General features: G+C 39.1%; 1 protein-coding gene across 1 annotated transcript in view; it reads left to right on the forward strand.

Moving 5' to 3' along the window:
• Window positions 1-23,996, forward strand: part of DNAH11 (dynein, axonemal, heavy chain 11) — a 256,915-nt gene that overhangs the window by 158,845 nt on the left and 74,074 nt on the right. Inside the window, 4 exon segments of the mRNA XM_004676758.2 lie at window positions 3,137-3,298; window positions 11,456-11,689; window positions 15,545-15,691; window positions 22,000-22,113. Of these exon segments, the coding sequence (XP_004676815.1) occupies window positions 3,137-3,298; window positions 11,456-11,689; window positions 15,545-15,691; window positions 22,000-22,113 (657 nt within the window).

A 23,996-nucleotide genomic window follows, 5' to 3' on the forward strand; every position in this document is an offset into this window, starting at 1 on the left:
GAGGATTCACCAGGGACAGAGTGGGGAGCAGAACAGACAGATCTACTGAAATACACTGCTGAGGGGAGCAGGGGGCAAGACAGGAGAGGTCTGCTGCACCATGTAGGTCAGCTTCCTGGGCAGGGATCAAACGCATGCTGCAGTGGGTAAGGATAGCTTTATACCCCCTGTACAACAGGGAGGCCCTGAAAAGCATATTATAGGATGCAAGAAGGTATGTGTAAACCACATGCCCAGTAGGATATTAAATATTCAATTTATACAAGGATGTTATGCAGTTCAATAGCAAAAAAATACAAAATAACCCACTTAAAAAGTGGGCAAAGATCTGAATCTCATTTTCCCAAAGAAAACATACAAATGACCAATAGGTACATGAAAAGATGCTCCATCCACATCACAAATCATCAGGGAACTGCAAATCAAAACCATAGTGAGATATCAGCTCATGCTTGTTAGAATGGCTGTTATTTAAAAAATAAATAAATGAGAAGAGAAAAAAGGAAGCCTTTTACAATGTTACTGGAAATGGGTACAGACACTATGGAAAAACAATATGGAGGTTCCTCAACCTGTCAAGAATACTACTAATCAGATGAGCTAGCAATCCCACTTCTGTTTATAGACCCAAAGGAAATTAAATCATGATTTATTTTTGCTCCTCTATTGGTAGTAGCATTATTCACAGTAACCAAAGTACGAAAATAGCCTAAGTGCCCATCAGTGGATGAGTAGATTAAGATAATGTAAGATACATAATTGTGTGTGTCTCATGCATGACTGCTAACCAAATGATGGTTCACGGGTGTCTTGGTGGTGGTAATTTTATGGAGATTACACCTGAAAGCAGAATGAACAATGATGTAAAAAGTACTAAAAAAAAAAAAAACTAACAAAGCAGAACATCTGCACTACTATATTTTTAGCAAAACTAGAAGTTATTAAGCAATGAATCAGTAAATGATTGTGTGCCCCAAGACTTCATTGGTGTTGTTTACTTTCAGAGGCGGTACTCATGAACAAGTTTGTTTCTCTAGTTCCCAGATTTCCTTTTGGATGACTAAAACTTAGGTTTTTAATGAGTACCTAGTTTATTTAAATTTTCTAAGTTTTCTGTTTCTGTCTGTAGATAAAGACATATATTTCACCAATTGTAAAACATTGAAAGTGTAAATGTTTCACTAGTATCTCCATAGAAAATACAAAATTACTAGGTCATAGTTGTGGGTGTCAGAATGACTTGGAGAGCCTGCAGGAAACCAGTTGCCAAGTCCATCTCTCGTCTGATTCCTTAGGGCCAAATCACATCTCTCGTCTGATTCCTTAGGGCTGGAGTGAGTTCCTGAGTTTGCTGTTCTAGCCAGTTCCCTTTGCTGGCAGGATTTGAGAATCTCTGGGCCCCTGCCATCCCCTCTCCTGTGGAATTTCAGATGGTGTTTGAACCTTGTAAATTGTAAATTACAGGAAAATATGGTTCTCAGCCTTAAAAGAGTAGAAAAGGAGTATTCTGTATTCCCCTTCAAAGAAAAGTAAAGACATGCCATTTAAAAAAAAAGCGTTTTTTTTTTTCTTGGCTAAAAACACATGATTCAGATACATTGTTTTCTAAAACATTCTTAAAACCTGACTGTGTGTAGTAACAAGTTCAAAAAGACAGTATAGAAGTGATGGGAATACAAAGAGTCTCACATAAAGTGTACTTTTTTCCCCATCTGTCTTTGTTACAATTACCTGCAAATGAATTTTTAAAAATTGTCACTCATGTGAGAGCAATTGGGTGTGTAAAACCACCTCCTGGACAGAAAGGAGAAATATTCAGGTATGGGGAGAAAAGGAGATTGGTAGCAAAAACCGAAACCCTGAGATGTGAGAATTATGCATAGTAACTGAGGCTCTTTAACTTAGCACATGCAATGTTAGAGCAATTATTAGCTGGTAACTAGAATCTTGAATTTAATGAATAAATGATCAGTCAGCTGATGAATCATTAAAAAACATTTTGGATCTTAGGATTTGCCTCTCAAGTTGTTGAAGATTCATAGTATGTAAAATTACCATAATACCTGTTAAATGGGACATGTGGGTTCATAAAAGCTGAGGATGTTGGCAATGTGAATTTTTAAAATGCTGTAGCAAAGACATATGCTTTGAAAAGTGATTTCATTAATTACCTGATCTCAAAGTATTACAGACTTAAAACTGCAAAATTCTGTGTTTTATATCATCATGCTGTAGGCCTTTCTAAAAAACAGGAAACCGAGACTGACATTGTCAGACCTCAGCTCAGCTGACATTATTTCCCCCAGTGTCTGAGTCCATGAGAACTTGGGGAGGCAGTGGGGGAGGGGGAGAGGAGGATCCCAGAACACCCCCACTGGAGCACTTTATATAGGGCCGCTCTTCTAATGAGCCCCAAGAAGCTCAGAATCCCAGAAGGGGTATTCAGTGACGCTGCAGCCTTGAGGGCCCACTCTGCCCCCTGTCTTGACTCTGCCACATGCAGGCGCCGCTCACGGGTCTCTGTGTCCCTGAAGAGAGTGTGGCAACATACGCAAATTTAAATTAGCTCTTAACTCATTAAATCGTTAACATTTTAGACCGGCATGGGAAACCGGACAAATCTCTCACCAAGAACATGTGTAAGGTGAAATTTACTGCTTTTAAAATATGAACACATGTGGTTTTATGGTTTTTTAATGTGAACAAAGCAAACACATTGAAGTACGATATGGTATATTTTGTAAGTATATTACGCAGTTTTAATGAACAGAAGGTGAATGTATTTGCTATGACTTTATCATGGTGATTTGGTTTTCATTTTTTTTTAATTGTTAAAATACTGCTTTGATAAGGGAAAAGCACAAAATTTTTCCACTATGCATGATAATCATCAAAAATGTTTAAAAGGAGAAAAGAAGCACACAGCAGTGTTGCCACATGTATGATGGGCAGCCACTTGGCATAGGCTTGTGCTTTGATTAGCAAGGAGGTTAATGTTGCTTTCTGCTCTGGGCTGCTTCAGGATAGTTTGATGTCACGGTTGGCGGTGCTCCTTTCTTTCATTGTCTGGGATTGCAGTGTAATTCTTTGCTCACCACCGCCCTCCTGTTTCTGCCCTGCCCACATGTCTCCACAGATCATTTTGTGTTTCTCTCCAGTTGGTCACACGCTGAGAGTTAGAGCTCGGAAGTTCCCAGCCATAGTTAACTGCACGGCTATTGACTGGTTTCATGCGTGGCCACAGGAGGCTCTAGTCTCAGTCAGCAGGAGGTTCATTGAGGAAACCGAGGGAATTGAGGTATGCTGGTCAGACTCCCAATCTCTCTCGCTCTCTCTTTTTTCCCCCTCTCTTTTTTTTTCTCTCTCTCTCTCACACACTTTTAGTAAATAAGCACTTTTCAAATATGCTTCCCGTCAGAAATTTGTCCTTGTTTAAAGTAATAAGAGCATCTTGGTTAATTTACATTCTATGGAATATGATGACCGACCTTTTTGCACCAGGTTGAGATGTGTGGGCACTCACATAGACAGCCACAGAGAGCACATTAACGTGTTCTCATTCATGCAGGGGCTCATGAGAAGGCCAGAATCACTGCTGACTTGAACTATACTCATGCTTAGTGAATTTAAATCCTTTAAACGTACAACTGAAGGCCCAGATGAAAAAGTAGCCATTCACAGCCATACAATGCTTTATCTTACCAAAAAGGCAATTGTGATTTTCTCATTATAGTACTGACAGGTGAAAAGTCAGGGATTTAGTAATCTCTAAATCAAATAATGTATGTGTTTATTTGTTTTTTGGTTTTATGAGATATGTTTGTCATTTATTCATGATGACATTTGCACCTCCTGTTACATTGTTAAGTGGCTGAATGAAGCAACAACAAAAATCCAGAGTGTTCAGATTCAGAGGGAAGAAGGAATGTGAGGTATCATTACCGAGAGTTGGGGCTTTACATTTAGTGCCTTTCTCATTAGTTTGGAAGAGTGGTGGTTGTGAACACTTCCTAGAGAGGTTTGTATTCTGATTGAACTCAGTAGTAAAGAAAAAGTTATCTAAAGTAAAGCAGAAATCCAAGTGATTTCTGGGTCAGAAATAGAATTGGGGAAATACAAGGCATGATGTCTGTGATTAGAAGTTTATCATAAACCAGGACAGCCTACTGGAACTAAAGACACACCTTCCATTCTTCCAAAGCAGACTTTTAATTTTTTGTTGAATCTTTTGGTGGCCAGGTAGTTAGAAATCTAGACAAAGCTACATATTTAATTATTTGTGTATACTAAAATTATTTATATTTTCATTTATTTTACATATCTAACATTATACAGACTTTATTGGGTTTTTCTACCTCAACTATTAACCTGATATTTAATGCTACCAAGAAAAAAATGTCAACCTTTACCTAAAATATGTATAAAATCCCCAACCCGTCTAGACCCCATAGTTTTCTCCCCCAGTGCATCCCTGCACCATCACCACAGTCCCCTGTGGCCCTCCCTCCCTCCTTCAGATTCTTCCCCCCACCCCAACCTTGCAGAGTATGTCTGGCATTGTTATTTCCCCCCCCCCCATGTCTTATTTGTAAACCTATTTTTTTTAAGTGATTTTTCACTGTCAGGGAGCACTGCATAGCACTGCTTCCATTTTGGGAAATGAGGGTAAATTTGTTGTGGTAAACTCATGAGAAACACGGTAGACATTGGCAGGAGTGATTAATAAAGCCTTTTGAAACTCTGATTTTACTATTTCTTGTCTGCCTGAAGGGGCCAACCAAGCAAACCTGTTTAAGACAGACTAACACTAGTATCAGGTAAAGGCTGCCAAAAGTTTGATACTTTAAAATCTGAAAGTCATTAAATGTAACAAATAATGGTCAAAACGAACAAATATCATAAACTACTGCAAGGTTTGCTGCATTACTGGACATTGTTTTGTCTTCTGATAATTACTCCTAATGTACTGTCTCAAGTGGGAGGAAACCAGGGCTAGTGGCATGGCATCAGTTTGAGTTTGGCCCAGTTCCTTAAGGTCGTTGCCTTTACTGCAGGCTTTCTGGGGAAAGTTAGAGCCACTCTGGGAACGCACAGACCTGGGCCAGTGACCATTGACATCTGCTGGACGCAGCAGGACTTGCACGGTGCTAGCCCATAGGCTCTTGGCAGGCCCTGAGCTTCATCTGGTGGTGTCACGGCGCCTCCTGTAGGCTGCCGAGTGCCAAAGAGGACGTGAAAAAGCTCTTTGCTATTTCTATGGAGCTGAATTACGCCTGCAAACAAATTAGCCAGATGATTTCATTTCAGTGCAGTGTACTTATTTCACTTTCCCACTTTTCTAATTTGTTACCCAGGAGCAGTAATTATAATTTAGAGTGTAATATGTCTGTGTTCTTTTTAAAAATATGTGGTGCCTTTTTTGTAAAGGTCAAAAATAGCTTTTAAATTTTTTGAATGAGCACTAATTTGATCACTTTCCAAGTTTAATTTCCACCATTAGGATTGAAAGTTATCAGCATAATTTAGGCACTTCTTAATTATTGACCTCATTCGCTAAACGTGAGGTACTTACACAAGGTGACCCCCTTTAGCCACTGAGAAAGGATTCATTAAAGGCAAGCGATTTTGCGTATGTTGACATATAATTTTCAATCAGTGTACACTAAGCAGCCAGGGGTGTGTCTAAATAAATGTTTGTGCCTCTTTCCTGTTACCTGGTATTGAACAAAATGACAGCTGACAGAATGACCAAAATAATTTGACATTTCAGTATCACTGGGTATTTATCTGAAGATTTTGTGTCAACACACACTCTTCCTCCAGGGGATTTGTAAATAGAGATGGGAGGATGCACTGGGAGGATGGGGAGAAGGAGCCGCCCTTTGAGAGAAGCACAATGAGAGGAGACCTTACTAGGGAGTGCATGCATCCCAGTGAGGAACATTCAAGAAAATACTGGAAGATGGGTATTAGAAGTATTCTTGCTTTTCAAGTCAAAATAGACAGACCTGACAGCAGGACCTAATGCAAGGGAAAAACATTGAAAGAAAATAAAAAAGGGAGCCAACATGTGAGGTTTGCACTGGAAGGACTAGCATAGAGGGCTGAGTGAGCTTGAGGAGCCTAAAGGGCTGTTCATCAGCTGGAAGATAAAGTTTTGTTCTTTTGATGTGATGGGACTGAACGTAATTACACAAGCTCGGCACCATCCGTTTGTTTTTTTTTTTTTCAACGGAATGAATTTATTCCACATGCCACCACCTCTTCGTTCCAAACTTGTTGCATGGGTTGGTAACATAGGAATTGCATATTTTGCTACCATATCTTAAATCCATCATGAAAAAGGTCCTCTCCCCATGGAAAGTTACATAACCGTTGTAGTTAAAGACTGATTGTCAGTGGTCGGTCAGTTGTTTTAAAAGTGTTAAGCCAAGCATGAAAAGCAGTAAATAATATTTTGTCAGTGATAGCTAGGTTGGCAGCATTCCTGTTAATATGTTTTTAGCACAATTCTTTCTTTGAGATGTGAATTAGAATTATCTGCTGTGAACAGAAAAGTAGAAAGATAATGATGTTTAGTAGAAATTGTATGAGTTTGAAAGAGATAGCTTTTCTGAGGAATGTTGAAGCCACTTGAAAGAGCAAGAGAGAAATGCAACCAAATTGTCTTGAATCCACCTAAATCTCATGTGAATCTCATGTGACTCCAGAGTACAATCAGTAAGTGAGAAAAGGCACAGGTAGCTGTTAGTATCCTTTTTCCTTCTTGAGCCCACTTTCTCCTTTACACGTGCACACAAATACACTGTCCATAATACAGTTCTTCCTCTGTACATATTAATCAAATTTAGAATAGAATTTTAAACAGCAGACGACAGTCAGCTGTTTCCCAGCCTGTTTTGCAGTTATCTAAACTTAGGAAACCTTTCTATTTTAAAAGTTAGTCCTGTTTTCATAGCTACCCAGGAGCCTGGCAGATATGTCAACTACAAGTTTATCTAAGTCAAATGGAGCTGTCAAGACCTCCAAGTTTTATTTATGGTTTTCCTGTGTGGCCTGGTCTCCCCAGAACCAACCACACTTTCTCCTTCTCACTTTGCTCTAAGAGGGTAGCTGGCTTGTTTCATCTCACTCTTTGTCTTCATTCACTTCTTCATTTTAATGTTCTGTCAGAGAACCATTGAGGTACCCCTTCCATTACTTCTTAATCTGTCAGGAAATTCATCTAGAAGTTTACTGGATTGTGCTGAACTTTTTCTTGTCTTTGACCAGGACACGAGCTCTAAAATTAAAGCAATAATAAATTAAATAAATAAATAAATAAAATAGAAAAAAAAAAACAGAAAACATAAACAAGCTAGCAACAAAATGCAGTTGCTACAGTAACAAACAGGAACAAAATGTCAGTTTGGGATTTCCACAACCTGGCAGTGCCTTTAGAGCTCCTAGCTGCCCTGCCAGGGGCTGTCTTTGGGGCTCCTGCTACCCACACCAACTGTAGAAGTCATCTCCCTACATTTGCATTGTTTATTACCTCAAATCCCAGCCTTCTAAGGAGGGACCGCTGGTTTCTCTAGCACAAATTTGAGTGGACGAAGACCACGAGCACAAGGCTACGGGTAAGGGGCCCAGAAGGTTCTTCCACCACAGCTCATGGCATGGCCTTAGTCCTTCTCTTAGCTGTTACAGTTTTTTGTTTTTGTTTGTTAAAGAAAAAAGGAAAGGAAGAAAACAGTGTTAAAAGAAATGACCATAGGTTTTGTGAACAGGAGGAAGTGCAGGGACTGCAGAGACTTGTCTAACTTTACAGAACTAGAAATGTAGTAATACAAGTCCTGGTGGTCGGACCTTGCATTCCCGACTGCCTCCTGGAGTTTTCCTTAGAGTAAATCAGTACTAAGAGGAGCTTTACAGGTGCTTAAATACAGTACTGCTCAATTTTAAACGTTATTTAAAATGTTAAAATGTAAAAATAATGTTAACGTTACTTTTAATATCATTCACATTTAATGAAACAACCTTCTAACCACAATATCGAATGAAGCTAAAAGGTACAAATAACTGATTTAATAATTCCATTGTTTGGAAGTATTAAATATTAGCATAGATATCGAATATGTGCCATGTTTTATATATCAGTTATACCTCAACAAAGCTGTAAACTAATTAACATAGAAATAATTTCAGAGAGAAACTCTCTGACTATAGGTATCAGACATTCTATATGAAAATTATCCCAATTTAGAAAGTTTTTTGTTCTCTGTCCCCTCTCTCTTGCCTGTCTTGAAAGCAACACTCTTTGACAGTTTCAACTTAAAATTATAGACCAGTATTGTCCCCTTTGCTGGTTCTGAGAAGCATCAAGTCCTAACCAACATGGAATATACTTGTTCAGTGCTGGCCTCTGATACCGGTGTTTCATTCATGGCTTCGCCTTCACCTTCAGCACTTGCTTCTAGAGTCAGGTGACTGGGGTTTTGGTGTGGCTACCTCTGCCACCACCCACATGCTGTCGCACCAAAGAGCAGAGATTTGTTAGTTTCGGTGTTTATAGCGAGCCAACAGAGGGTGGAATTAAACACGCTGCCTTTCCGTGAGGATAAAGGAGTTTCTTCTTTGCTTTGCTGGTGCCTTGGGCATGCCATTGTTTTCCAAAGCATCCAAGCAGGGAAACCTTGGATTGATAACCACTTGATATTGGCACATCGCTTATTTGTATTTTTGCCTCTAGCGCATTTGGCTGCTAAATGACTACAAAATGGGATCAACTGGTTTTCATTAAGGGGCCAAATGTAGCAGGAACGATGCTTTTCACTGGCATCTTTAAAAGTGAAAAATACAGCATTGCGCTGCCATCACTGTGCGGCACCAGCAGCCCTTCCTCCCTGTTGCCCCCACCCCAAAAGAAAACTGGAGATAAATGAATGGCAGAATAAATAATTTATGCTAATGAAATTACTGCAATTAGTAGTTCTACAATGACCCTTTTAAAAGCCACAGCTGTTAATGTCAGGAAGTGCTGTCACTACTGACCTTATCATAAGAGAAAGTGACAAATTGAGAATGCAGGGAAGACCAGTCATCAAAGAGGTCTGTTCTGGAAGGATTAGAGTTTTCTGAAAAACAGTGTGAATTACAACCAGCTGCTCCCTGGCTCCGCAAGTCTCCCATGCTGTGCCATTTTGTTAAGCCCGATAACAATAGTTATTTTGCCCCATTGAGACAAGTTGTCTCGGGCCACTTCCAGCTCTACCGGAAACCACTTCTTCCATCTCAGATTTACAAATGAAACTGTTGTTAAAGAGAGCTTTTCAGGGCAGTGAGGAGCCTCCTCATAAGGATCATGGCTGGGCAGAGGCCAGGGTGCTTGTTTTTTTCTTTCCCTGTAAGGAGGTTGCCCTTGGCTGGGGAAGTATTTATCCCTATCGAAGAAAGATATGTGCCCGCATTAAAATGAGACAGGACAGGCCCTCCCTGGTGGTGCAGCGGGTTAAAGCACAGCACTGAGAATCTAAAGCTGCTTCCGCATGAGCTCGATTCCCGCCTGCCCCGGAGGTGACCACATGGTGTGGCAGACCTCTCCTGACCCGCCCACTGCTCCCCTCAGCAGTGTACTTCGTTGATCTGCCTGTTCTGCTCCCCACTCTGTCTCTGGTGAAGCCTCTCACCGCCCCTGAGCCTCTGGCCTGTACCCCAGTTCTGTACGCACAAATAAATAAATCTTTAAAAAAAAAAAATGAGACAGGACAGAAGTGAATTTCTGCCGTGGCCATATTGCTGCCTCACTCTTTTAAAGATAACCCCCCCTCCAGGGGACATGATTTATGTCGTTTATAGAACTTCCTTGTAAACTTATGTTTTCAAGTCCACTGTTTGATAATATACACATGTCTTGGATCTACCTGACTCAAAGAATGTCCAGGATTTGTATCATTTTATATTTAACTTTTGACTTAAAATAGTATTTTAATTAGGAGTGCTATGGATTTTCAATATGCAGAACAAGCCAGTGAGGATGTATTTTAAAGCCAAGGATTTTTCTTGCTGTTGGAAAGCTAAGTGTTTAGAGGCTGCTCAGCCGCCTGGCCAGCCTCTTCTCACACCCCTGCTTGTGATATTAATGACGCAGGTTTGAAACATTTAACTGCATCACCAGCCACTTGTGTGCAATTTTCCCAAAGATGTGGAGCATTATTGACAACACTTTGGTAAATTATGTGTGACTTTCCGAAGAGTTGGTGTAGCTCATTTAATTCATATTAATTGATTTTTAGGCTTCCCTTGATTAATTGAACCTGGTTCATCTTGTACAGATTGCAATAAATAATCATTAAAATGAGGGAGATGTGACTCCACAAATTAAAAAGTTAACTACTTCAGAAGTCATAGAGGACAAAATGGAAAGAGTATACTGGGGGTGTGGGGCGGTTGTCCCTTCAGTAAATAAATGAATAAATAAGTAAATAGGGATTATTTGGGAATTTTGTTGTTGTTTAGTTCAAATAAGAATAAAAATGATCATGGTAATTTTTCTCCCAGAAATTTTACCCCTTGCCACCCAGTTTGTCTTCACATGGGTTTTACCAAACTCTATTTCTCAGCATTTTTTTTCAGTGACTGTAGGATTGTTGATACCCTTTGACTAAAGTTTAGTTTGAAAGCAATATAAAAAATACTTCTCAAGCATGTCTTCATTTCTTCTTTTTCTAGTTTGCACACTTGGTAGATAAAATCATGTTGTGAAAAGCAGTGCTTGCTTTGTATGTTGGCTTAAGGGTTTGGTATGTGGAGCACATAAAAATCCTTTGCCCTACTTGGCGAGAAGAGTTACTAAGGCTGAATGCTTTCCTGTCATCTCTCATCCTGTGGCTATCCCTTGGAGACTGAAAAAATGTTCCTAGGTTCTACTATAGTTTATTCAGCCTTTTAGAAAAAGAAAATCTTGGCATAATTTTGCTAAATTTTTATTGCATTTTTTATAATAGTTTATTTTGACATCATTTGTACTTATTTTTTTTCATCTCAATTGTAATCCCCATGGGTTTCCCATCACTGAGTCACCCATGTGCCATCACCATAGTCCTGTTCACTTCCATGCCCCCCCCCCGTTTTTGATCCCATTCCCTCTCCACCCCCACAAAATGTCTCTGGTATATGGTGATTCATTATTCTTATTATTTTCTTACCTGGTCCATTATACTCCTGCTATGAGTGAAACCATCCAGTATTTTTCTTTCTCTTTCTGGTTTATCTCACTTTGCATGATCTTTTCCAGCTCCATCCAAGTTCTTGGCTGCTGAGTAATATTCCATTGTGTATATGTACCACATCTTTTTAATCTAGTTATCTACTTTTAGGCATTTGGGCTGCTTCCATGTTTTTCCAATTTTAAGTAAAGCAGCATTTATTGCATTTTTAACTGAGAAACTTTAAATTGCTGTTTTTATGTTTTCAGCCACTGGAAAAAGATTCCATTAGCCTTTTCATGGCACATGTTCATACCAGTGTAAATGAGATGAGTACCAGGTATTACCAGAACGAGAGAAGACACAACTATACCACCCCAAAGAGTTTTCTAGGACAAATATCACTGTTCAAGAACCTGTTAAAGAAGAAACAAGAAGAGATATCACAGAAGAAAGAACACTTGGTGAATGGAATCCAGAAGCTAAAAACTACAACCTCTCAGGTATGACTATGATGTGTTATTACTGAGTGAAATGTACCCTTTTAAAATTCTTTTGAAGCAATATTTTAGATCACCTATACAAGATGCCTGGTGCCAAAATTTACAGTTTAATGACACAAAGAACACACTGTTCCTTTTCCAAGCTTGGGGAGGATTGGCCAGTTATTCTCACAGCTGGTTTGGAGACAGACCTGCCTTGTTGGCCTGGCTTGGCTGGGCAGCACAGAGATGTGGGAGTGGCAGGCACTGCTGGATCCCCAGCTTGTCTCTCACTGCCCTGAGTTTTAGCGCCTGAGGATGGAATTTGGATCGCTTTGACCTCAGATTCTCAACCTTCCCAGTGAGGGCATCATTTCCTGATAAGGTTTGCTGTTATTTGGGGCCCTTTGTGTACAGTATTCTCTCTGAACTTGGTATCTGTTTATGCCTTTTTAACTACCCTTCCTCCTAGGTAAAAGAACCCAGGGCTGCCTCCAGCTCTGTTCAGAAAGCCTCCTGTTACCTTGAAGGACAGGCCTCTAACCTCCAGGGTTAAGTCTAGAGAATTGGTATAGGATCTTCATCATGTGTGGGTCTGTACACATGTCATCTAATTTCACTGTTGAAACAAGTTTATGAAATAGATGTTGCCACTAACATTGTAAATGTGGCATCTAATGGGTTTTAGGTCACAGTGTCAATGAGGATGGGGTTCACACCAAGATCTGTTTTATTCATCCACGGTCAAATACTGCCTTGCTCTGGCTAAGGAAAACACATTAGAATGGAAAAGTATGAAGACTTTGGAGAATGAGTCAACCTTTCTCTGAACCAGCTGGGCCCTAGAACTAGAGGAAGAAAATTCTCACTGATGGCCACTGAAGGTCAAGGGCTTCTTCAGAATCTTCTTGGTCTGTCAGGTCATATCTGAGCCAATTTTTTACCAAGCCAGCTCAGTGGCCCATCTCTGTGGACTTAGAAAAACATCAGATTCAGCTGAGGGACCATTTGCTGGCACCTTTTCATGCAGTGCTCTGCGGTCATGTCCTTTAAACCTTCTCTCAGCCAGAATGCTGCTTGCTTCTCTCCCCGTAGTTTCATCCACAAGGCCTGGCTTCTTGGGGAAACACTGATCTGTGGCTGTGAGGAAGAAATCGGGGTGAGGTTTCTGGGACAATTTTTTTTTTTTTTTAAAGATTTATTTATTTATTCATACAGAACTGGGGTACAGGCCAGAGGCTCAGGGGCGGTGAGAGGCTTCACCAGAGACAGAGTGGGGAGCAGAACAGGCAGATTGACGAAGTACACTGCTGAGGGAAGCAGCGGGCGGGCCAGGAGAGGTCTGGCTCGCCATGTGGTCTCCTCCGGGGCAGGCGGCAGGCGGGAATCGAACTCATGCGGAAGTGGCTTCAGATTCTCAGTGCTGCGCTTTAACCCGCTGCGCCACCAGGGAGGGCCACTGGGACAATTTTTTAGATTGATGTGTAGTCCAGTTGCTGAGAGCCTTTGTAAGTGTAAGTTTGTGTTTGCACATCTTTTCTTTCAAAGAATATCTGTCATTACTCTTCTTTTAATATATATTTTATCTTTATACTCTATCTCTTTTTCCCTCTCTTCCTGCCAAATTCCATATTTTTAAAATCAACATCTTTTTCCCTACTAAACAACTTTCCTAGATTTCCATTGAGCTCAAAGATGAGTGAAGATCTGTGTCTCAGAACTTTGTCCATTTGATTGAGGCTCTGAACAGAGCCTATTGTGTTTGCATCCAAGCTGGCAGGGCAGTACTGGCACAGAAAAAATAGTTACTGTCACAGTTCTATTTTCTTTTCAAATGATGGAGCTTTCCAAATGTGGAGTAACACCTCAGTTCATACCAGTGGCATTAGGTGTGAAGAGAGCATGCAGTTCCCTAATAACCTTCTTACTTACCTGTTGATACCAGGGGGAGAGGAGTTGGGGGGAAGAGGAAAGAATGGGATAGACAGCCCACGGCTTCTGGGCTGTTTGGGGTTTCCTTACTTCCCCTCAACTAGAAACAAGAGGCAGAAAGTCTGAGAAAAAGATCCAAAAAACCTAAACTGAGGACAACTGGTGCTTTCTTTTCATTAGGAGTTCCTGCTTGCAGTGTGCTTAATGTCAGAAGAAAGGTTGGAATATTTCATAGCTCCTTAAGAATTTTTGAAAACAATTCACTATGAAAAGGTAGCATGATTTCCTGTGTGTACAACTGGAAAGCCCTCCAGTATCATACTGGGGTGCAAGGAAAATAAATGCTTGTCCTCTAGAGCTGAGTCCTTTACAGGTTTGCCTTAGGCAACTCCATATAGACACCTATGTATACAATTTGAAATATCAGTGCCTACACTTTGCAGTCACTCCTTGCAATAGTGCTGTAAACCTTTTTATAGCCACATTTTGCCTTTCTGGATGGACATAGGTCATTATAGTGACCTTCATCTATGAGGCCTTGAATCCAGGGCTAGGGGCAATGAATATTTCAGACCTAATAGCTTCCTTAGAAACTGAAATTGGGGCTCAAAATAGTTTCCTCCAAGTCTCTTAGATGATTCTTCTGGTTATGGCCTAACATATGACAATTTTCACATAGCTTAAAAGGAGCAGAGAAGCAAATGTCACGTGCAGTGTTACTCTGAGTTCATAGAGAGGCTGAAAAATCAGTCTTAGCTTAAACTATAACAGGTCAGATAGCAGTCATAGTAATAATCATGCCATTTATGTAGAACATGAATAAACTATGGGGAGAGAGGAAAGGCATCACAGGGTCACTTGAATATTGTAGTGGGGTCTTGGTCCACAAGATGGAACCATTGAAGTGCCTCTAGCTGCTCACTAAAATTAATGGTTGGAATTACTCTTAATTGTATGATTTTTTAAAAATTAATATTTATAATTCAGGAAAATAAGTAGAATTGAGGAGTTTAATTATCACGATGTGTAAATTTGCCTTCCTATGTTTCTGTAAGACGAGTCATGTCTTTCTCTCCAGTATTTTTCCTTGCTTTTGTTTACATGATTCTTAAATATAGGAACCTAGCAGATCTTCGGAATCTCATCAACTCCCCACTTTAAAATGATTCTTATTTTTAGACGATTAATTTGTTGATGACTCCACAGACTTGAGTTTCACAAGAACTGAGTGAAGTTATTTAAGCCAAGAAGGGCCTTCTAGGGCTCTTTTCTAGGATACACACTAGGAACATAGGGCTGTTCTTGAACTTTTGACCTCACTGTTCTAATACACACAAGGCACTGGTGGTTTGCCCTTCTTGGTTAGGTCTTAAGTGGAATGTTATGTGAGATGAAAAACTTGGGGAAGCCATTTCATGGTTTGTGGGAAAAGGTAAGAGCTATCTGTGTGAACATTTTAATCAAAATAAGCAATTGACCAAGTAAAGGGGTAACAGCCAACGGATCCTGATGGCTTCATCTTTTGTGACCCTTCTAGCAATTTCCTGCTGCAGTGTGCAAGGCCTGCTTTTTCCAGCTTGTCACCACACACATCTTCCTAAGGCCTCTGCTACCTTGAGCCCGAGTTGCATGAGACCAGAAAAGCAGGAGACCCATCACCAGTGGTGGGGACCCATGTGGGTACTTCCCAACAGGAAAGATTGAGAAAATAAACTTCTGTTACAGTTGCTGCTGAATATACTTTATTTTATGGAAAACTTTACTCCTAAACAGTGGGGAAAATGGGCCTGCCTTTTTACACATGGGATTGGGCCAAATTACAGTAGAAAGGATTTTTAAAAATGCAAACTGTTTAGGATCTCTGGATTCGTGTTCAAATATAAGCTGCACCTTCTATTTGTTATTATCAAGACAAGTGACTTCAAAATCATGCTTTTCCTTTAGGTGGGAGATCTAAAAGCCAGACTTGCCTCTCAAGAAGCTGAGTTGCAACTGAGAAATCATGATACGGAAGCTCTGATCGCAAAGATTGGGCTTCAGACAGAGAAAGTGAGCCGGGAAAAGGCCATCGCCGATGCAGAGGAGCGAAAGGTCAGGCTAATTCCACCATTTAGAGTGCTGAGCTATATTTAGCACAAAATAAACCTTTGTAGGTGAACAATTTTGAACAACTTCCTCTCCAGGGAACATAAAATCTAAAGAATTATTATAGTTACACATGTAACAGCATTTCACACCATGATTACCACTTGACCTTTCTTTACATTATGCATTTTCCCAACCTTTTAGCTCTTTTAATGATATGAAAGAACAATAAATACTGAGCTCATTCAAGCATATAATGGATGTGGATCTTGAACATCAGGCCTATTTGTAATACAGTAAAGGTCATGAAGTCACCTCTGAGGTTTCTAAAGGTTTTTAGTTTTTAGGCAAATTGAACAACTCAATTGTTAACAAAGCCCATTCTGGCATTCTGCAAGATGGTTTTCAAATTTTGCATTTTAATAATACAACTTGAGTTTATTATTAAATCCTAAGCAAAATTTGTTCTTTTTGATTCAGTGGGGGCCCTGGCATTCTGTATTATATTTTATTGTTGGAAACAATTGCTTTTCCAATTTTATAGATTCACTTTCTTTGTACTCAGGTTTCCAACTATTTTGATATAAATGTGTAACTTCTTTTGTCATCTTCTTTTACTACAATTTCTGCAACAAATAGTGGAAGGTGTTCTTTTCTATGTGTATTTTTATTTCTTGAAAGAAATTTCATAGACAGTGTTTTAACAAATATTTGCTTAAAAATTCAGTGAATGTGTATTTGTGAGACAACTTCTGTTTTAGAGAAGAGATTATAACCACAATTTAGTTAATTTTTAAAAATTATAAATTGCTAATACTCTTTAGTCATTGATTTCATCATCATCATACCATTACCTCTGCATTTTATATACCAGAAAATATATTTTTCTTGTGATGTCACCATTCATTTATAGACAATAGAGATGTTTTTCTTTTCAAATATATTTTGAGCAGATTTGCTTTAGCTTACACAATTAAAAACCTGAAAAATATTTTTTAAATCAAAATTCTAAATCAGTTATGAAAAAAATTTCTTTTTACATTTTTAGTATTTTTTTTCATTAATTATATATCTATTTTATATCCTTAATTGCTTTTTTAACAATATGGGATTTCTCCCTTCAGGTGTGGTTACCATAGTTTTCCCACCACCAACACCCATGGTCCTCCCCCATAGTCCTCGTTGCACTCCTTATCTCCCCATCATTTTCACCTCTTTCCCTTCTCTTCCCCTCCTGGATGCCTCAGATCTATATGGTTTGCTTTCAGGTGTCAGTTTTAAAGTTTGTATTTCTCTCATCCTTTGACTTCTCCATATTCCACCTATATGTGAAATTATCTGGTATTTATCTTTCTTCTTCTGGCTTATTTCATTTAACACATTGATAGTTCCTTACAGTTTCATCCCTGTTGCTAATATTCCATTGTGCCAATATATCACATCTTTCTGATTCACTCACCTGTTCTTGGGCATTTGGGTTTCCAGATTTTAACTGTTATAAATAGTGCTGCTATAAGTGTAGGGGTGCAGTTTTCCTTTCCAATTTTTTAAATTGAAAAATTCATTGGACATGCTAAATGTCCAATGGATAGCTAATTCCTAACTCAGTTTCTATTGAGTTTTCAGCTAAGTGGAGGATGCCTTTAAAAGTAAGTTACAGTGTTAAGCAATGGGTAGCAATAGTAGATTATCATAGCTACTTTGGACACTTTCTCAGGCAATATACAAATGTGTGATTTTTAGTAGTTGTTATACCATAATCTCTCTGGGCAAGCTACTTTTCAGACATCTTAAAATTACTTTAAAGATATTTTTGCATGTAAATTCCTAAAGCAAAATTAACCTCACAAAGGGAAGAGAGACTGTAGTAAATTAGAACTCACTCTGACAGGTTTTTTTTCCACAAAGTTCTTCAAACATGAAAAGATACATGCTATTTTTTTATTTTCAATTCATATCAAGAATAAAAATACTTATAAACAGTCCCATTTTCTAGTGAGGCTTAATTATAAATAACAATTGAATACCTTTTTTTTTGTCAAACACTATTTTAGACTCTTGGAGAGATAATATGTGCCAGGTACCCTCATGTAGCTCATGTTATAATGAAGAGTGACAGGGGACATGTATCATGTTGATAGAAAAAAAATATTATTCATACGGATTTTGATTAAAAAATAGTATAGAAGGAACAAAAATCTATTTTTATATATTTTTATTTAAGTAGTATTGCTTTTTAATGTTTCAGGTGTGCATCATCATAAAGCATCTGCACATAATATGCTAAATTCACCACTGAAAGTCCAATTCTAGAAGGAATTATTTTAAGTTAGGTGGCCATAGAGGGAAGGTCTGTAGAGGGGAAAGTCATTTATTGACATGTGGAGATGTGTATGGGCTCCCCATACATGAAATTGAAAAATAAGGTACATTTAGCATGTCTAGTGGACCTCTAATTCCTAACTCAGTTTCATATGACTATATATGATTCTGTGCAGTTACTCAAATGGGGTATATGTGGCCTCTGTGAGCCCATACACATCCCCATGTGTCGGTGAAATTAGGGTCTCAAGGTTTAATGCATGAGAAGTAATTGAAGAGTGTGCTTCTTAACTTACAAAGTGCTTTGATATGACTAAATAAATACTAGAGTTTTAGAGACTGCCATGTTGAGCATCTTGATACCACATTTTCAGGAGCAGGTTGAAATAGTTGCTTCAAATTCATAAAATAATCAAGAACCTTTTAAACCACTAGCATTGCTGACAGTGACTTCAGATAACACAAGTACAATTAGTCTGTAAAAATTAGTCCTTCAGTCTTCAAGTCATCAGCTCTAGGGCTGTAAGCATCCTTTCAAACTGCTTTTATTGTTGAGCAAGATGGAATCCTCATGACGGAAGTACTTTCTAAATTGTAGGCCTAATACAATCCCTTGATTTCTGGATGGCCTTTGGTTTTTCCATGTGTTTCTTTTCTAAATGTGATATGACTGGACTTTGGAGGACCATGGGAATGTCTTTTTTCTTCTTTTAATTGCCATGTTTCTTTGTGAGTTATATTTAACATAGTTTCAGGTATACAACATAATATTTGACACTTTTTTTATATTGCCAAATGAGCAACAAAATAGTATACTTAACATCATCAGTCACCACAAAAACTGGTTTTCTTGTGATTAGAATGGTTAAGTGGTTAAGGTTTCCCTTAGCAACTTTCAAATCTGTAGGTCAACATTGTTAATGACAGTGTCATACTGCACTCATTTTGTGTTTATTTTACAAATGGAAGTTTGTACTCTTTGACTTCCTCCACCACCCAGAATGATTTCTTAAAGTCTGGGGCCAGGTAAGAGCAGTGTATTAGCTGGCTAGTTAAGTCAAAACAAATTGACACAACAAGGGAGGGTTAAGTAACAGAAATGTGTTATCGCCCAGGCCTAGAGGCTGGAAGTCTAAGAACGTTGCACATTTGCCTCCCCTTCTCCCCCTCTCCAAGGTCTCCCCCTTACTTGCAGTTGACTGCTGGCTTGCTGCGCGGTCCAGCCCCTCTCCTGTGCACACATGCCTGTGGTGGCTCAGTGTCCAAATGTCTTCTTCTTTTAAGAACACTGGTTATATTGGATTAGGGCTCATCCTAACCAATTTACTTTATCTTTAAAGTCTAGATGTCCAAGTTAGTCACATTCTGAGGTACTGGGGATTAGGCTTTAACAAATGAATTGGGGTGGACACAATTACATTAATAGGGTTGATAACAGTTATTGAGACTCTATTCTTTCTATGTGACTACCACTAGATTTCATGAACCATTTGCAAGGAGCTTTTGACTAACAAAGTATAGGTAAGGTCTAGTGTATCCACAATGAGGTGAGCTCTGAATCTCTACATTAGCTGACACATGAGCCATCAATGACTCATCCCTCTGCTTCAGGCTGACCTTGCTAGCCATTCCCAGGGAAGTCCCAGGGCAGAGCAAACTGCACACTGATGCTTGCCAAGTCACTAACTTCTACAACTTCACTAACTTCTAGTCACTAACTTCTTCTGCATGTCAGGACAATAGATACTGTGAATGAGTTAAGTAGATCAACCTGCACTGTTTTTCTTTTTCTTTTTTGCACGTATTCCTTGTATTTAATGTTTAAGATTTCTGTGTTTATAAAAGTTACTCAAAGGAATAATACTCCATTAAAAGTTAAGGGATCAAGAGACATTAGCAACTCCCAGTCACATAAGATAGCACTTAAGGGAAACACTTAAAGGTTTCTTTTAAAATCTATGACCTTGAGTCTAGTTTCAAATGATGTTATTGTATATGGTTACAAGGAGCACTTACAGTTTCATTATATCCTTATGGGAGGGGGGAATAAACCAAAGGTACAAAAATGTCACTCACTTATGCATACTCTTTTGTCTGGAAAGGTGTATACGCTAGCACCCTGGAAAGGTTTCTGTATGATTTTTATGGTCCATTCCTGGAAATTTTGAGGGTTTTGGTTTTGGAGCAGGTTTCAATGAGCATATGGGTTCTCTTACTTATCTAAATAGTAGCTGGGTATGTGCTATATAACCTGAGATAATTATGTTCATATAGCAACATAATAGTTACACAGGAAAAGGATAATTACTGCTAATAAAGCTGTAGCAGACAGCATAATTTGTTGTGATCAGTCCTCTACTTTATGGTATAGTGAAACCTGTTCATTCCAAAGACATCTTTTCTCCATGCTAATGTTCCATAATCACCATCACACGGGAACCATCCCTTGCCATGAGTCGATCCTGCTGCCCAATGCCACAGCTTAGAAACTCAAATTTGTACCAAGAAGTAAAAAATTCACATGCTTCCTTCTATTTGTAGTGCATGTGTTCTTGTCAGGAAACTGATGAACAACCGCTCTGGTTGTGAAGTGTGCACTTGACTCTCAACAGCCGAGGGGACATCAGATATCACTGTTCCATAGCTGAGGGCACACCTTACTATTGTAGCTATAGGTTTTTACCGCTCCCTTGTGAAACCAGTAATCTTTAAAACTTCCAAGGACATGCATTGTGAGCCAATTATAACCTAATTTGAAGAGGCCTAGGCATCCCCATGTTTACTGCAGCATTATTTACAATGACCAAAAGTTGGAACAACCTAAGTGCCCATTGAAAAATGGATACAAAAGCTGCAGAATATATACAGAGCAGATACTGTTCAACTCTTTAAAAAGGCTGAAATCTGCCATTCAGTGACCTGGACGGATCTTGAAGGGGTTCTGCTTAGTCAAAAGGTAGACACAGGTAGAGGTCCCTGTGTGATTTGCTTAAATGTGGTACGTAGAGAAGATGCACGAGCAAAGTAAAATGAAATTAAAATCTTGACTGTAAGACTATTTAGTGGTTGCTGAAAGGGAAAGCGAGTAAACCAGGACAAAGAGAGCAAATATGATGAAGGATAGAGCTGGATGCTTAGCAGCCAAACTGAGGTAATCTGTACATATGTTGATTCTCGATGCACACCTGCAGCTTATGTTACACTGCAGTGTTACTTCAATGAAATTCAAAACTCATTAAAAAGAAGATTTAGGGGTCCTCTCTGGTGGCACAATGGGTTAAAGTACAGCACTATGAAGCTAGCCACTGCTTCAGCACCAGTTCGATCCCCAGCCAGCAGACCTCTCCTGTCTCACCTGCTGCTCCCTTCAGCAGTGTATTTCATGATCTGCTTGTTCTGCTCCCCACTCTGTCTCTGGTGAATCCTCTCACCACCCCTACACCTCTGGCCTATACCCCAGTTCAGTATGCATAAATAAATAAATCTTAAAAAAAAATTTAAATTTGTATATTGTTAAACATACACAGATTAGAATAGTGTCTTTAAGCCAGTTGAACCAAAAAGCTTAAAAGCTAGCCAACATGTCAATTAGGCTGATGCTAGCAAAAATTAGAGAATTTTAGCAAGATTATTTTGTGACCTAGGTTACTAAGCCAGCATGGCTTTTTACTTGTCCAGGAGACTAGATGGTGTTCAATTTAAAGAACAGAAAAATTGCATGATGTTTTGCCTTTTTTTCTGGTGGCAACTTATTAGTGAAAGACCTACTTGGAATATTTTGCTGTTTGAATATGTATGTGTTGGGATTTGTGATTGTGTATTTTGAGCAAATATCAGCTTTCATAGACATGATGACTGAAGGGAAAGTAGCCTTTCCCACAAATTCTTCACCTGTTCAAAGTATGGACAGATGAATTATTGAGCGGTACTTCTGAGTTGCTGGCATTTTTCAGTAGAGACATCAACGATGTGTGCCTTTCCTCTTGGGCTAGGTGACTGCCATCCAGACTGAAGTGTCCCAGAAACAAAGGGAGTGTGAATCTGACTTACTCAAGGCCGAGCCTGCGCTGGTAGCTGCCACAGCCGCACTCAACACACTCAACCGGGTAAAGATAACCTTGTGGCTCCTGGGGTTTCCTCAAAATTAGATTTAAGGTTGAGTTTGAATAACTGAGGATAAAGTCCATCCAACCTAAAAGCTTCTTTAAAAAGAAAGAAAGACATGGAGCTTCCCTACGACCCAACAATCCCACTCCTAGGTATCTACCCAAAAGACACAAAAACACTGATTGAAAAGGATACCTGTACCCCCATGTTTATTGCTGTTTTATTTACAATTGGAAAAAACATAGAAGCAGCCCAAATGCCCAAAAGTAGATGACTGGATTAAAAAGATGTGGTATATGTATACAATGGAATATTACTCAGCAACCAAAAAAGAGAAACACATGTCTTTTGCAGCAACTTGGATGGAGCTGGAAAAGATCATGCTTAGTGAGATAAGCCAGAAAGAGAAAGAAAAATACTGGATGGTTTCACTCATAGAAAATAATAAGAATAATGAACAGTCATATCCCAGAGACATTTTGTGGGGGTGGAGTGGGGAATGGGATCAAAAACGGGGGGTGGATGGGGAGGGACGTGCATGGGATTATAGTGATGGCACACGGTGACTTGGTGATGGGAAACCCGTGGGGATTCCAATTGAGATGAAAAAAAAATGTACAAAATGATGTAAAAATAAACTGTTATAAAAAAAAAAAAGACCCATAACATACAGAAATTGGAGCAAACCAGGAACGTTGTCATGACCGTCAAACTCCTTTACCTTCCTGCAGCCTGTCCTGGCACACCCAGCAAGCAGCCTCCTTTTGAATATACCCCACCCCAGGGGCTTTAGAGTTGAATGAAAGGCAAGTCTGTTGTTAGCAATTGAGTTGGATTCAAATCCAATTATTCCTATTATGTGTTGCCTTAAGAACTTTATTTCTTCCCATGTCTGGGAACAAAAATACCTTGGTTTGTCCTGCCCCATATTTTCTAGCTTCAGACTACTAGTGACGTAGGCCAATCAACCAATGCTGTCTTTTGGCATGGTCCGGGCATTGGGGAGACTCCCAAAGAAGATGACTCCAACATACTAGTAAAACCTCATTGAGTATATTCAGATTCCCATAAGATAAAATAACATTATCACCAAAAGGATGTCATATGGGACAGTAGAATTGTGGGCAATTCTATTTTAATAGCGTGCCACTAGTCTTATTCTCAGGTTTCTCTAGGCCTCTGGTGAGAATCCCAGGGAATCTCTAGATCTAAGGTCCTTATGATTAAACTCCAATGAGTAAAGGATTTAGACTTTCCTGCTCTTCAAAGAAATATTCCATCTATTTTTTAAGTATTTTGACCATGAGCAAAGAGTTAACCACATGGATATTTCTTACAGTGTTAATATAAAATTGAAAGTTTAAAAGAACATAAATATACCAAGGGTGTGCATTTAAATACTCTGCGGCAGTAAGAATGATATTGAACACTAGTTAGCAGCATCAGATGTTCATTGACACTAAGAGAATGAAGTTGATTTATAAATGATATTTATGTGTAACAAAAGAATCTTGGTTAGGGAGCCCTCAGCATCATTAATACATTTTGTCATTGCTTTTGCTCTTATTTCAATACCCTTGTCATTGTTTGCAGTTATTCCCCAAATAAATTGGAAGCTTGTGTTAATGCCACAGAATTAGGTTCAATATTTGATAAGGTATTATAAGTAAGAGTATATTACACAGTTATAAAATATCACAGGAAATACTTTTTTTTTCAATCACGATCATGAACCCATGTGTACTTCTTATGGGTGCTAACTCCTGCCCAAAAGTATTTGTCCTGATACTTCCCTGCCCTGGTGGGTAAATTAAGATTCTCACCTGAAAGGAAAGAGGAGTAGGGCAACAAGTAGGTGTCATTTGTATGTTGAGAACTGTAG

This window comes from Condylura cristata, unplaced genomic scaffold (assembly GCF_000260355.1).
Source record: "Condylura cristata isolate star-nosed mole 26May11 unplaced genomic scaffold, ConCri1.0 scaffold00005, whole genome shotgun sequence".
Lineage (NCBI taxonomy): Eukaryota > Metazoa > Chordata > Mammalia > Eulipotyphla > Talpidae > Condylura > Condylura cristata.